Source organism: Hemitrygon akajei, chromosome 1 (genome assembly GCF_048418815.1).
Source record: "Hemitrygon akajei chromosome 1, sHemAka1.3, whole genome shotgun sequence".
Taxonomy (NCBI): domain Eukaryota; kingdom Metazoa; phylum Chordata; class Chondrichthyes; order Myliobatiformes; family Dasyatidae; genus Hemitrygon; species Hemitrygon akajei.
The window spans coordinates 182104252-182120121 of NC_133124.1; the positions used below are offsets into that span (position 1 = coordinate 182104252).

The window sequence follows — 15870 nt, forward strand, 5'->3', positions numbered from 1 at the left end:
ACAAAAGTATTCTGATGAGTATGTGAATGGTTAAGACATACAGAATGTGAATCAAGTTTATTATCTCTGACTTAAGTTGTGAAATATTTCAATTTGTGACAGTACAGTGCAAGACAAATTACGACAAGTTGTAAAAATTAATAGTTCATAAAAGGGATAGTAAGGTAGTGTTCAGTCTGTTTGGAAATCTGATGGTGGAGAAGAAGAAGCTGTTCCTCAATCATCGATTGGCAATCTTCAGGCTCCTTTACCTCCTTCCCGATGATAGTAATGAGAAGAGGGCATGTCCCAGATGGTGAGCGTTTTTAATGGGGCATTGCTAGCTAGTATTGGAGCTGTGCCTGGCCACGTAGTCTTGTGTAGAGGAGTGGGCTAAGCACGCATCCTTGATTGTTCACAGGGAGGTGTCCCGATGAGAATGTCAGATCCAGAAGCCCGAGTTTAGATTAATACTGAGTGGATGTTGGTGTTGATTGCTGAACTGTAACCAATGAACAGCAGTTTGGCATAGGTATTGCGGTTGTCCAGACCAAGAGGAGAACCAGTGAGACTGCATCTGCTGTAGATCTGTTGTGGCAATAGACAAACTGCAGTGGGTCCAGGTCCTTGCTCAGGCAGGAATTAATTCTAATTATGAGCAATCTCTCAAAGCACTTAATCACAGTAGATGTGAATGCTACCAGATGATAGTTGCAAGGCAGCTTGCCCTGCTCTTGGGCACTGGTACGATGGTCGCCCTTCTGAAGCAGGTGGACTGAAGATCCCTCATTGCTGCAGTCAGTGGGTCAGCAGGGACCCACACAGCTCTGGAAGAGCACGATCTCAGTCACAGAACAGTCCAGTACGCAGGTACTCGTCTATACCAGAACTGGTGGTCGGAGTCCCAGGCGATCAGCTCTGTCAGAAGAACCAAGCTTCCGGGGGTTTCCCTGCATGCTTCTGCCCACCTACACCCACACTCCCTCCACCCCACATCCTCACAGCCCAGCCCACAAGATCCACAGATCACCAGCTGATAAAAATCCTCTCTTTATTTTTACCAATTCTACAATGGATCAGGAAAGCCTCTTACTGTAAAAAAAACTAACATGAAATAAAATATATCTTCAATATACGCAAGCCATCTCCAGCGTCCAGTCACTGATTCGACAGGCTCCAGGGTTGGGGGGGGGGGGGGGTATCCCTGATACAAATGAAGGCTCTAAATCTTATCCCCCTATCACCCACACCCTCAACACACACACAAGGATTAAAGATAATTCTCCTCAGTTTGGAGAAAGCTACACTGGGGGAACATGTCACTCTCACTCTCTCTCTCTCTCTCTCTCTCTCTCTCACACACACCCCTTCAGTGGGGAATGCAGACATCCCACCCTGCAAAAACTCATTTCAGGGAGGTAGCACCCCCCCCCCCCCAATCAGTCGACCTCCAAGGGGGTATGTAATACTTTGCGTAGTGATTTTGTCTAATCTGTAAACCAAGTTGGGTATATGCAGAAAATGTGACATTAAAATATGTACTTATGTTATCATGGTGTTGTTTTTATTTATTCTATTACAACTTTAAGCAAGTCCACAGGGAGTTTGGCCTCATCACGTAGGACATCGATAGAGTAGCTCCTCAGCAGCGAGCCAGCTAGTTTAAATACTGTTAGCTATGCTAATGAACGAATAACACCTGTTAAACTCACCTCAACATGTCTTTTACAGTCATTTAACCCATCATAGGCAATAGAAAAGTCACTGTTGCAAACAGTGCAGCGAGCAACACTGTCATTATTTTTGAGGTCGACTGTAAAGCCCACCCACAGAGAAAACTGATAGGTCTACTTAGCACGAAGAGAGACCAATCAGGATGCTCCCTCTCGTTCTTGCTCTCGCTCTTCCTCTCCCTCTCAAAAAAATTGATTTCCGAGATATTGTATATAATTTGTGGGCATCAGGGAGCCGCTATCAATATGCGGAAGACTCCCGGAACCTCCGGGAGAAGTGGGATGTCTGGGTGTGGATCTCTCCCACTCATTAAAACACACATACGTATAACACCAACACCATACATATAACCTGAGCCGGTTCCCCTGAAGCCTACAGGCACAGAAGCCCTTTACAGCTCTGTCCTATGACCCTGCCCCAATCCGCACATTAGCAACTTCACCTGTTGCGGGATTCCATCCCTGCTGACTGCGTTTGTGGGCCTGGGGAGATACACACACAGCCTCATTATAAGCCCCCCACACTGCGACGGATCAGTTGATCAGAGGACAGAGGAAGCCTCCAGCACAAGGATCAGTGCCCTAGAACTGTCCCACCCTCTCCTGGGACACTGGAGAATGCACGGGATCACAACACACCCATCGCCATCTCAGTTACAATCTCACCCTCAGAGGAACCAGCGGTAGATCTGTACATTAAAAACAATTAGGTTTTTCTCTTTCAAAAAGTTTTTTAAAAATTTACAAAGTAAACCATTAGTAATCTCACTGTGCTGTACAAGTGTTTGCGATTAAACATGGGCACAGAAGTTTCCATAATGTCCTGGTCCAGAAGCTGTTGACGTACAGATGATATCTCAGATGATATCACTGGGATTTGAGAATGGCCTCCAGCAATTAAATCCTCGGAATATTGTTCCAGCGCTCTGGAGTTTCCTGGGTCGTGCCTCACCCAGAGTGCGTCTAACATCACATAGAATCCTCCGGGAGGGAAGGAAGGCAGGATGGCACAGTGGGTAGAGCCACAGCCTCACGTGTCCAGAGATCTGGGTTAGATGCCAGCTTCCGGCACTGCCCGTGTGTGAGCAGTTATAAAAGGGGTAGGGAGGAGGGGGAGAGAGAAAAAGCTAAGGACAGAAGTTGGTGAAGGAGAGGAGAGGTGGGAGTGGGTGGAAAAGGGGAAAGGAAGACTGAGAAATTCAGTGGGGATGTGAGGAAAAGACGAAAGAGAAGGGGAGAGGGAAAAACGGTGAATAAGAGAGAGGGAAATAGACTGGGAAAGTGGGAGTGAGAGCTAGGAATAAAAAGAGGGGAAACAGGAGAGAGGAGGGGGATGGAAAAGGAGAAAGTGGAAAGGGGAGAGAAAGGAACGAGGGAGCAGGGGGAAGGCAAATCTGGCTTGAGAAAATATCCAGTGGATCCTGATAGACTCCGGTTTGAGGAAAGTGAAACGGATTCTTGGCAAGTACCCTCGCAGGAATTAGCAGTCGGGATGTTGCTGGTGACAGAAAGGACAGGTGTGGATGGGATCCTGCTGTATATAAAAACATTGGAATCGAACGGAGCTGCCTGAAGCTTTAACTTGGGTTGGTCCGCTTGATCTCACCCGTCCGCTTGCTAAACCACCAAACTCTCCCGGCTGACTGCGTCATTCTGTAAACAAGCGAGGAGGAACGTTAAGCGTGGCAGGTAACAAATAAACTGCCCCTACACCTCGCTCACCATCAACTCTCCATTTCTCCTCCCTCCTGTAGAGAGATAACAAGCCATTTGGCCTGAGTCCCTGCTGTCCCTCACATACCCATCGACATTTCCTGTTTCATTCATCCTTGCATTCCTGTCAATTTCACCCGTCACCCCCAGGGTCTACTCCTCACCTGCACACACTGCAGGTGGGGGAGGGTGTTTGAACTCACAGAGGATGATTCCACCTGTCATTTTTGGGGGACACAGGAGGAAACTGCAGAACCCAGGAGAAACCCACTGGGTCCCAGGAGAAGATGCAATTTCCACACACATATTCAGTGCCAGAGGTTGGGATCAAGGCGAGAAGGAATGTGTGGCCTAAGAAAATGTGCCAGTGTCCCAGACCACGATATGAGCTATGCTCCAGCGTTAATCCCATCAGTAATGCTGACCCCCTACCGTGTCCAAAATCCCAACCCCATTCTCAAACCCACAATCTCCTTTCTACTCCCATCTCTCACCTTCTAACCCCACTACCTTCAGCCACAAACCTAAATTCAAAAACCCAATGCTATTACTTCCTCAACCCAACTCCATTTCCATCACCTTTGCCAGTACCAATCCCAACACCACCCTATTCCCAACTCCAACATCCAAACACAACAACAAACAGTCTACCCCATTCCAAACATTGAACCCATTTCATTTCCCAAAACAACACAACTCTAAAACACAACCCATTACATTTTTGAACCCCCAACTACCAACACTAATCCAATTCACAACCTAACTGGCAGTTCCAACCCAATTTCATTTGCCAAGACCAATGACCAACCCCAGCACAATTCATAAACCTTACCAACACCTAATGGACAAGCAATCTGCCAGTTCCAACCCAAATCTAAACCCCAATCCAACACCCACCATATTCCCTCCATCCAGTCCGACAACAAGTCCTTACCTTCCTCAGTCTCCTCTCATTCCTTCCTCTGGACGAGGATGTAACCGACTCAGTCTCGGTGTAGGGTGGGGGCAGAGGCAGCGCCTCCTCCTCCTCCTCTCCCCTGGGCCTCCTCCGGTTCCCAGAGCGGGCGGTGGAGGTGCTGCCGTTATCCGAGCCCCTTCGTCCTCCTCCTCCTCCCCCGGCCTTACGGCGCAGCACATCATCCAAGAAGTTGTCGCCGTGGCGGGAATACGGGGCAGGGATGCGGCTGCGATCCCGTTCCCTCTCCAGCTCAGTCAGGTCGTCTCGACTCCTGCTCCTCTTGGCATAGGGTCCTCGTCGTTCCGGGGAGCGGTCCCGTGGGTGACTGCGGTAACCGCTGCCTGCCTCGCTGTCCGATTCGAGTCGTCCCCGGCCTCTCTCCCTATCCCGGTAGTAGTCCCGGTCCCGGTCCCGGTAGCCACGATCCCGCCAGCCGATGTCGTCCAGGCTCTCCATGGAGCGAGCACGTTGGCGGTACCCACTTCCACTGCCCCCCCACCGCTCACGATCCCGGCGGGGAGTCCAGCCGCTGGCCTCGCTTTCCTCGTCCACATCACGGAGTGGGGGCAGCGCCCCCTGTCTCACCCGGCCCAACTGTTCACGCAGATTGTCCCGGCCAGGGGCGTAGTCCTCATGGAGGGAGGAGATCTCACTCATCGCAGAGGCTGGCGGGGAAAGGGGAGGAGAGGGAGACCAGATCAGTGCTTGTATCAGGATGGTGTAGAACAGTTACCGGGACTGGAGGGTGAGAGTTATCGGGAGAGGCTGGACAAGCTGGGACTGTTTTCCCTGGAGTGAAGGGGCATAAATAAGGCAGATGGTCACAGCCTTTATCCCTCAAGGTAGGGGAGTTTAAAACTAGTGGGCACAGGATTAAGGTGAGAGGGGAGACATTTAAAAGGTACCTGACGGGCAAGATTTTCTACAAAGAGGGTGGTGGGTGTATGTAGGCATATAAAATAAAAGGGTCATGGGGTTCCCTATGAGATGTTGCATGGGTACAGAGGGAGTATGGGACTGAGAGATTTGCTCCACCCAGTGGGGTAAATGGCCTCTTTCTGAGTCTGTATAACGTAACAAGTCCCACAACCAGTATTCCATTCCACAAGGTCCAACAATCAGGACTGGAGAAATTGAGTCAGGACTCGAGACACTGATTGCAGGGAGAAACTGGGGTTTTGTTCCCTGGAGTACAGGAGATGGAGGGCTGTTCTAACATAAGAGTATCAAACGATGAAAGGCACAGGTAAGGTAAAAGTACAGTCTTTTCCCCAGGGTTAGGGAGTCTAAAGCTAGAGGGTGCAGAGTGAAAATGAGTGGGGAAATATTTAAACTGAGGCTGATGAATGTCTGTAATAGGCTAACAAAGATGTGGGTAGAGTTGGAGTCAGAATCTGGCTTATATCAATGGCAAGCATCATAAAATTTGTCATTTTGTGGCAACAGTACAGTGCAAGGGATAAAGAGAACTACAAGTTACAAAACCACATCTAAATACTGCGCAAGAGGAACAGCGAGGCAGTGTTCGTGGGTTCAAAGGACACAGGTAGTTGGAGGGCAAAATGTGACGGAATGATAGAAGGAGGGTGGGGCTGTGGGAGGCATCAGCCCACATCCAGCTCCCAGTCAAACACTCACCGTTCTCATACTTGCTGCTGGGATCTCCGGGGGAGCGAGGGTCGAAGTGAGCCAGCTCCTTCTCCACGTAGTAGAGCACCCGCATGTCGTCACTCTGTTGGTTGGCCTGGATCCGATAACCACTGCGGACTGGGGGTTGGGGGGAGGGAGGCAGATGTCAGGATGATTCCATGGAAGGAGAAACAGCAGAGGCAGAGACGGATAGAGGACGGGAGAGAGAACAAGCAAGGGACAAGATTGGGGGCTAGAGTGGGTTAGGAAGGAGGCAGTGTGGAGAAGGGACAGAATGGGGATGGACATGGGATGTGGACAAGTGACAGCCATGGATAGGAGAAGGTAGGGGTGAGGAGGGGGAGAGAGGATGGATGAATGGAGAGTGGAGGGAGGGAGGGGAGAGAGAGGTGGTGTTGGTTAGAGACAGCAGGGAGGGTGTTAGAGAGAGGAGGGAGGAGGCAAAGACCCAGCTCTCAACACCTGGCTGGTGTTGTTTTGTATCTCCTCCCATTACTTCCGTGACCAGACTCCATGATCCACCACTTCACCTCTACCACAAGAACTGAGCTCCGCGCAGCGATCTGCCCGGACCTGCTCTCTGCACCTCCCTCAGCAAATATCGCCTGTCTCCACAGACACACACACATTCTCTCTCCCTCTCTCACACACACTCACTTGGGAAGGACAGTTTCAGAGGGCTGTCTTGCTGAGCTAGAAACACAGAGGCGAATAAGTACATCACCCAGCTGTGATGGAGGGGGGAAGACTATGGAATCTTCCTGTGCAGTAAGCAACACTTCAGAGGAATCTACGCCGGTGTTTTGGGAATGCCCTGCTGCCCCTCCCTCTGAGCTGGGTCAGACACAGGAATCTCTCTCGCTTGGGGAAGTATCTCACAGCTGTGCTTGCGTTGTGTTCAGCTCAGAACTGAGAAACAGGGAAATGGCCACGGTGGTTTGAGTGAGGCGATCAGCCGTGGGGTACAGACTTCAATGTGCTTAGGGGAAGTTTTGTGTGTGTGATGAACTGGACGGGTGGTCGGAATGGGATCACAGCAGTAGGACCAGAGTTAAACTATTCGTCCCATTGAGCTTGCTCCACCTTCTGATCATGGCTGATTTATTATCTCTCTCAGCCCCATTCGCCAGCCTCCTCCCCCCAACCCACCCCCTCTAACCTTGGATGCCTTGCCCTATCAACCTCCCCTTTAAATATACCCAATGACTTGACAGCCACTTGTGGGAGTCAGTTCCACAGATTCATCACCCACTGGCTAAAGAAATTCCTCCTCATCTCTGTTGAAAAGTGACATCCCTCTATTCTGAGCATTAGCGTAGCCATTAGCACGTGGCTGTTACAGCTCAGGGCTTTACAGAGTTTGCAGTTTAGTCCCCGTGCTGTCTGTACGTTCTCCCCTTGAACCACAGGTGTTTCCTCTGGGTGTTCCACTCTCTTTCCACAGTCCAAAGACATACCGGGTAGTTGGTTAGTTGGTCCTTTTAAGTTGTCCTGTGATTAGGCTAGTGTTAAATAGTTGGGTTGCTAGTTGGGTCTTATTGAGCCTGTTCCACACTGAATCTCTAAATAAATAGGTTTTTATTTCCGCAGGGTCAGAGTGTTTAATTCTAGTGAGGTATATGTTTGAGGGGGACAATTCAAAGGCCATGATTCAGGCAAGTTTTTTTTATGCAGAGGGGAGAGTGCCTGGAATGTGCTGCCAAGGGTGGTGGTGGAGGCAGATACAACACAGATGTTTAAGAGTCGACAAGGCAGATATATGAAAGTACTGGGTGACGTGCAGGCAGAAGGGATTAGTTTAGCTGGGAATTTGATTGATTTAGTGAGCTTAGCACAACATTGGGTGCTGTACTGTTTTGTTCTCTGTTCTGTGTTCTAGGCCACAGGTTCACGGTGAGAGGGGAAAGTTCTAATCAGAACAGGAGGAGCAACATTTTCACCCAGTGTGGCCCGCGTGTGGAACGTGCTGCCGGAGGAAGTGTTTGAGTCCGGTAGATTAACAACATTTAAAAAAGCATTTGAACAAATACATGAATAAGAAAGGTTGGAGGGATGCGGCCAAATAGGGAGTAGTTTGGCCAACATGGGCTGGTTGGGCAGAAGGGCCTGTTTCCATATGGTTTCCAATACAGAGCCCAACACACATGCTGCCTCACTCCAACACGTAGCCCCGCGTAAAACACCTCACTCCGATATCCGGGCTAATGTAACACAAACTTATTCCGATCCATGGCCCAGTGTACAAACGAGCTCACTCCAGCATGACACAATCTCACTCCGGCGTAAAAGCAGCCCCACTCAAATTCGCAGCCCGGAGTAACGCAACCTCAATCCTATACATGATTCACATATGCACTCACCCGAACTGGCAACATCCTGGTCATGGAGGAGAGGAACGCGGCTGTGGTTCCCAACTAGAGGACAACAGGTCAGAAGAGGAGAGAGTTGTCAGTGCGGGTACGCGAGTGACGGCAGGACAAGTGAACAGCACAACCCCCAAGCGATCATCGGTGCTCCCCGGCCACATCTCCCGCAAGCCCCTTCACCCCCTCCCCACCCCCTCCCGAGACCCCGCACATCAGCTTTCACGGTTCCAAATGTTCCGCAGAAGTGGAGCAGCCAGATTCAGGCAAACGGCGCTTGGACTCTTCGACAATGAAAGCAACACTTCTGCCAGGGCGCGCATTTCCAGAACGGGAGCTGACCATGCTCCTGTCTGCATCAGGGGTTCCGAGGTCGAGAGGGTCAGGAGCTGCAAGTTCCTGGAGATGAACGTTGCCAGTGGCTTGTCCAGAGCCTATCACAGAGACGCCACAGCAAAGAAGACTCATCGGGGACAAGACGCCAGAATAAAAAGGAGGGGAGAGGCAAAGAGAAGGACAACAGCTAGAAAGTGATAGGTGAAGGCAGCTGGGTGGGAAAGGTAAAGGGCTGGAGAGGAAGGGATCTGCTAGGAGAGGAGAGTGGACTATAGGCGAAAGGAGAGGTGGGGGGGGGGGGGTGAAGATCCAGGGGGAGGTGATAGGCAGGTGAGAAGAGGCAAGAGCCCCGAGTAGAGAGGGGGAAAGAGGATTTGTTTTAACCCAGAAGGGGAAATCAGGTTGGAGACAGTATATAATCTAAAGCTCCTCCACTCTGAGAGCTCCGTGCTTCTTATCTCAGATTTGCACCGCCTGCACTTTCTCTGTCATTGCCGACACTCTCCGTTTAATAACCACAGCCTGGTAATCCGCAGCCAAACTGCTTATTACAGTCGGCTGTGTTGAGCGCACTTACGGGACTGTGTGCGGCGAGGAAGCGGGGAGTGGGCTATGAACCGAACAAACCTGCTGTGAGGTCAAGCCGCCTAGTCTCAGCTTGCTTTAGTGACGCAGTGACACGCAACGTGGGTGGCTGGCTGCACTAAGAGAGCTGTTATTAAACAGGCCACGCGGTAGAAGAGACAACAGAGATTGCAGAGGCTGGGATCTGAAGCAAGAAACAATCCGCTGGAGGAACTCAGTGGGTTGAGCAGCGTCCGTTGGACAGGAACTACGGATATTTTAGGTCAGAAACCTGTACTGGGATGGAGTGTGGACAGACAAGACTGAACACCACAGTAGATCCCACGATACTGTACCCAACTAAAAAACAAATCCTAACTAATCCTTTCTGTCCATATCCCTCCATTCCCTGCACATTCATGTCCCTCTTGAAGGCCTCTGTCGTATCTGCCTCTACCACCACCCCAGGCAGCGCATTCCAGGCACCCCCCCCCCCCCACACAACTCTGTGTTTAAAAACAAAACTTGCCCACAAATCTCCTTTAAACTTTCCTCCTCTCACCTTAAATGCATGTTCTCTAGTATCAGACATTTTAGTAAAATAATACCGGCTGTCTACTCTATCTGTGCTTCTCATAATTTTATAAGTCTCTATCAGGTCCCCCCTCAGCCTCCGCTGCTCCAGAGAAAACAGCCCAACTTCTCCTGAAGGCTCATGTCCTCTAATCCAGACAATATCCTGGTGAACTTCTTCTGCACCTTCTCCAAAGCCTCCGCACCCTTCCGATAATGGGGAGTTCAGAACCTCGTACAATATTCCAAATATGGCCTCACTAACACTTTATACAGCTCATCTAGACTTCCAAACCCTTTTCTCAATGCCCTGACTGAAAAAGGCAAGTGTAACACCCTAGTAAAGGTTTTACTGCTGATGTTGTAGGTATTTCATGTAATGGTTTTTCTGGAGAAGCAGTGTGTTCTGCTGGTAGTGTCTGGGCTATCGTTGAAGATGAGGGATGCCCTGGAATGCATGTTATCAAATCAGGAGGGTGGGACTAGAGGTTCTAGAGAACGCTGGGGGAGTGACGAGCACTGAGGTGGGTCAAGTTCTTTGTTCGGCAGGAGATAGAGAAAGGAGCTTGAGAGAATTGGCAATAGGATTCATAGCACTGTGACTTAACACACTGATGGAGGAAGAGCAGTAGATGTAGTGAATATGGATTTCAGCAAGGCATTTGAAAAGGTAACCCATGCAAGGCTTATTGAGAAAGTAAGGAGGCATGGGATCTGAGGGGACATTGCTTTGTGGATCCAGAACTGGCTTGCCCACAGAAGGCAAAGAGTGGTTGTAGACGGGTCATATTCTGCATGGAGGTCGGTGACCAGTGGTGTGCCTCAGGGATCTGTTCTGGGACCCCTACTCTTTGTGATTTTTATAAATGACCTGGATGAGGAAGTGCAGGGATGGGTTAGTAAATTTGCTGATGACCCAAAGGTTGGAGGTGTTGTGGATAGTGTGGAGGGCTGAGAAATGGCAGATGGAGTTCAACCCAGATGTGTGAAGTGGTTCATTTTGGTAGGTCAAATATGATGGCAGAATATAGTATTAATGGTAAGAATCTTGGCAGTGTGGAGGATCAGAGGGATCTTGGGGTCCGAGTCCATAGGACGCTCAAAGCAGCTGCGCAAGTTGACTCTGTGGTTAAGAAGGCATATGGTGCATTGGCCTTCATCAATCGTGGAATTGAATTTAGGAGCCGAGAGGTAACATTGCAACTATATAGGACCCTGGTCAGACCCCACTTGGAGTACTGTGCTCAGTTCTGGTCACCTCACTACAGGAAGGACGTGGAAGCCATAGAAAGGGTGCAGAGGAGATTCAGAAGGATGTTACCTGGATTGGGGAGCATGCCTTATGAAAACAGGTTGAATGAACTCGACCTTTTCTCCTTGGAGCGACGGAGGATGAGAGGTGACCTGATAGGTGTACAGGTGTCCCCTCCTTTACAAAGGTAGAGCGTTCCTATGAAACCTTTCTTAAGCCAAAATGGTGTAAAGCGAAGAACCATTAATTTATATAGGAAAAATTTTCATAAAAGCGAAAATCCTCTTTGTAATGCGAAAACAGGTTACTAATGTAGGTCTTTTGTAAAAACAAAGTGGCACAAAGCGAACATTTGTAAAGCGGGGGACACCTGTATACGATGATGAAAGGCATTGATTGTGTGGATAGTCAGAGGCTTTTTCCCAGGGCTGAAATGGCTGCCACAAGAGGACACAGGTTTAAGGTGCTAGGGAGTAGGTACAGGGGAGATGTCAGGGGTAGGTTTTTTACGCTGAGAGTGGTGAATGCATGGAATGGGCTGCTGGAAACGGTGGTGGAGGCGGATACGATAGGGTCTTTTAAGAGACTTTTGGATAGGTACATGGAGCTTAGAAAAATAGAGGGCTATGGGTAACCCTAGTAATTTCTAAGGTAGGAACATTTTCGGCACAGCTTTGTGGGCCAAAGGGCCTGTATTGTGCTGTAGATTTTCTATGTTTCTATGTTCTATTCAGTCTGGCAGGAATGTGCGATCCAGTGGAGACCAAGAGGGGAACTATTCTGGAGCAGTGAACAGGAGTTGGTGCAGTGAGTACATTAAAAACACAGCTCCTGGAAGATTTGAGCTACACCTTGCGTATGTTACTGTTCAAGTATAATGGACCGTTTTTGTTTTTTTCTTTCTTACCTTTAATAACTATTTGCCTAAGTTAATGTTCTTAAAAAATATTTATTACTGCATGCAGTGTACGATCTGTTATTTCTTGCTGACGGGCAATTGCCAGGGGGTAGTAAATCAACAGCATTCACCCCGACCTCACAGATCCGGTGGGACCAGAGTCGATATACACCCCAGACGTCTGAAGCCTGAGAATGGCGGGTCTCTTGCTGCAGAGTCCAGTGGCTGTTAGCACGGGGGCTAACGAGCCGCATTTCAAGAGACTCCCAGTCACAAGCATGCCATATTCCCTTGTATCATAACTGATAATTTTACGAACTTCTATCAGGTCTCCCCTCAGCCTCTGATGTTCCAGAGGAAATAATCTCCTTATAGCTCATGCCCTCTAACTCAGACAGCCTCCTGGTGCACACCTTCTGCCCCCTCTTCAAAGCCTCCACACTACTGCAATCTGCTTCTATGTACATGTGACAAGTAAAGCTAACTTTGATCTTTATGATCATTATTCCATACCGTGGATTTTGTGGGCAAGCTGGGATGCCCCCCCCCCCCCGTGTAGAAATGGCAACAGGGCCATGGATGGAGGGAGAGGTTCGGCGTTTGGCCCAGTAATGAAAGGGCATGGATTGTGCAAAGTGGATCGCTCGCGTGCACGCGGAGCATTTGCGAAGCCGGCCGCCTCACCTGAACTGGCTGCGTCAAATTCCGACCCGTAGCTTCCGTCGAACTGAGTCATGGGGACCATGATGGGGTGGGGGGCGGGCACCTTCATCTGGCTCGGGTGCGAGTAGGCGCTGGGGGCATAGGAGCTCGGGGCGTAGAGGCTGGGGACTCCGGCGGTGGCTGCCTTACCAGCATGGTACACTGAGTAGGTGAAAGAGAGATTGGGTGGGGCGGGAGGGGTAGGGAAGGAAGATGAGGAGGAGGGAAAGGGGGGGGAGACGAGATGGAGAGCAGAGACAGGGCAGACAGAGAGGGGAGGCGAAACCAGGGCGGAGGGGAGGCAGGGAGCGGGAGTGGGAGAACAGGGGTGAAGGAGGATAAGAGGGTGGGGAGAGAGTTATGGGGGGAGGGGGAGGTGAGAGGAAGAAAAAACAATGTCAGATGATTGAGCATAAATCTCTATCCCAGGGGGACAGTAACATGTCTTCAGCCTGTTAAGGCTGTGCAACCCATTGTGACACCACCCTCTATCACTCCCCCACCCCCCCAGAGCTCGAGGAGGTGGGGGGGAGTGAATTTCCCATTGACTCCGCCCTCTGAGACCAAGCCACCTCACCCCCTACCTCCATACTCCCCCCTTCATCCCCTCCCCACTCCCTTACCTCCACACCCCTATCCCCTCCCCCACCCCTCCACCCTCCCTCTCCTTACCACCCTCCCTCACTCCCCAACCCTACCCCTCTCTCCCTCCCTTCCTAAGCCAGGCGATCCATGCCTCATTCACCTCCCAGATCCAACCACAGCCCCCTCCCCCCACTGTTTGCCCCTCCTCCACGCTCCCCAGATCACACAGGAAGAGCCCAGAGTCGCTACTCACGTGCATAGGGGCAGCAGCACTTGTCAGGGCAGCAGGGGCAGCGGACGTAACAGCAGCAGGAGTGCGGGCAACACTGGCACCAGCAGATGCCAATCAGGATCAGGAGCAGGATGGCCCCCAGGATCACCAGCACCACGAACAGCCAGTCTGCAGGGGCAGGGGCAGGGTCACTCACACTCGTTCAGCTTAAAGGCATCTGGCACCCCAACCCCAATTCCCATCCATCTCTCCCTCCTGAAACACCACCTCCCGTCACTCCCCACCCTTCACACTCTCTCTCCCCTCCATCCATCCACCCCACTCCCCCCTGACCCTTCACGGACGGACGGACGGGGATACACACACACACACACACACACACACACTCTCTCTCTCTCCCACGCGCACATTCATTTTCAATCCTCAGCAAACACCTCCACAACTTATGGGTGTCATGGTGGCGCAGTGGGTAGAGCCACTGCCCGAGAGCTTCAGGGGCCCCAGTTCGATCCTCGTCACTGGCGCTGTGTGTGAGTGACAGGGGAGTGTGGAGTGGGAGGTGGCAGACAGGGAAAAGAAGATCATGACTGGGTCGGGGTAACAGAGGGAGGAAGGGATGGGGGAAGAGGAGAGAGGGCACAGACAGAGAATGAGCTAGAGAGAGACAGCAGAACAGAGAAGGCAAAAAAGAGAGAGAGAGAAAGAAGGAAAAGGGGGCATCAGGGAGAGGGAGAGGGTACTGTTAGACAGACACATGAATGTACAGGGAACGGAGTGATACAGAACACATGCAGGCAGAAGGGATTTAGTTTAATTCAACGGTGTTCAGCACAATCATTCCAAAGGGCCCGTTGCCGAACTCTGTTCCCCGAGGGCCTGCTCCCCGTTCTGTTCTACATCCTCGCCCCTACTGCCTCGCCCAGGTGAGGGTCAGTACCTGGCACGTCCCCTATCTGTACACCCGGCAAGAAGTCTGAGGCCTCTCCTGTTCTACCTGGAGAACAAAAGAGAGGACAGCTCGGTTACCGGGAAAAGTCCACCCAACCTGGGGCCTTCCCTCCCCTCATCCCTCAACGCCGCCCGCCTCCCAATTCCTCACCAGCTCCTCAGACAACAGAAGGCACCCACCCCCTATCAGCCGAGATGTCCTCTAAACCCTGTAACTTTGACAAAGCACACCTGATGTGATCTGTGTTTCCCTGATAATCTCTTAACATGTCAGTCACTTAACCTGGATACAGGCCCTTTGGCCCAGCAAGTTCATACTGCCTCAACTGTTTCGCTCAGCTCCCCTTTCCTGTCAACTCTCTTCCCATCAAGCTACCCCTCACCCCCACACACAGAGGGGGGGAGTTTGAAGAGGCACCTTGAACCTCTCCATTTTGGGAAGGGGGAGCGAACTTGGGCCTCAGGGGGGATCCCGTATGATCACAGGGAAAATGTGCAAACCCCAGTGAGAAAGAGGGAGAGAAACAGACAGACACATACACACACACACACAGTGCCGGAGGTCAGGATCGAACCCAGGTGGCTGGGGTCCAGAGAAGACAGCTCTACTCACTGCGTGCAGTCCTTATTACTAAGAGTTACTTGGCATGGAAACAGGCCCTTAGGCTGAACATCCATATTGACCAAGTCCCGTTTGCCTGCATTTGGCCCACATCCCTCTAACCCTTTCTTATCCACGTACTTGTCCAAGTGTTTTAAACATTGTATATGTACATTGTATATGCAGCTCGTTCCACATACCCACCACTCTCTGGATGATAAAGTTGTCCTTCAGGTCCCTTCTAAATCTTTCGCATCTCACTTCAACACTGGGTCCTCTAGTTTTAGACTCCCTTACCCTGGGGGAAAAGGACTGTGACCGCCCATCTTATCTATGCCCCTTATGACTTTATATACATCTATAAGAGATTCCCAACCTTTTTAAGCCTACTATTAACCAAAGGGTCATGGACCCCAGGTTGAGAACCAATGCTCTCTAATGAATCCTAAGCTCCAGAAAAAAAAGCCCCATCTTATCTAGTTCCTCCTAAAAATAACTTTTTGAATCTTCCTGCACCATCTCCAGCCTAATGCCATCTTCCCTATAGCTGGACAGCCAGAACTGTGCACAATACTCCAAGGGTAGACTCACCAGTGTCTGATTCTAGTACTAGATATTCTCTTCAGCACTGACACTCATTTAAATCTCTCTCCCTCGATGTCAGCAAAAGCCAAGAGCTGGCCATTGACCAGGAAGCAGGGCACAGTACACACCCCTGTCTGTATCAATCCTGCTATGGTGGGGAGGGCAGAGAGCTTCAAATTCCCAGGGGTAAATATCACC

The 15870-nt window shown here is 50.6% G+C and overlaps 1 protein-coding gene across 2 annotated transcripts in view; it reads right to left on the reverse strand.

Moving 5' to 3' along the window:
* Positions 1-1016: 1016 nt before the first annotated feature.
* Positions 1017-15870, reverse strand: part of lsr (lipolysis stimulated lipoprotein receptor) — a 57328-nt gene continuing 42474 nt past the window's right edge. Inside the window, exons 4-10 of one of the 2 annotated variants that reach the window (XM_073055846.1) lie at positions 14476-14532; positions 13560-13706; positions 12704-12883; positions 8394-8447; positions 6022-6150; positions 4360-5048; positions 1017-3365 (exon numbers count right to left, since the gene is read on the reverse strand). In XM_073055846.1, coding sequence (XP_072911947.1) covers positions 3330-3365; positions 4360-5048; positions 6022-6150; positions 8394-8447; positions 12704-12883; positions 13560-13706; positions 14476-14532 — 1292 coding nt within the window. In that variant the 3' untranslated portion in view covers positions 1017-3329. The remainder of the gene's footprint in view (positions 3366-4359; positions 5049-6021; positions 6151-8393; positions 8448-12703; positions 12884-13559; positions 13707-14475; positions 14533-15870) is intronic. The other variant, XM_073055852.1, reaches the window with a different exon arrangement.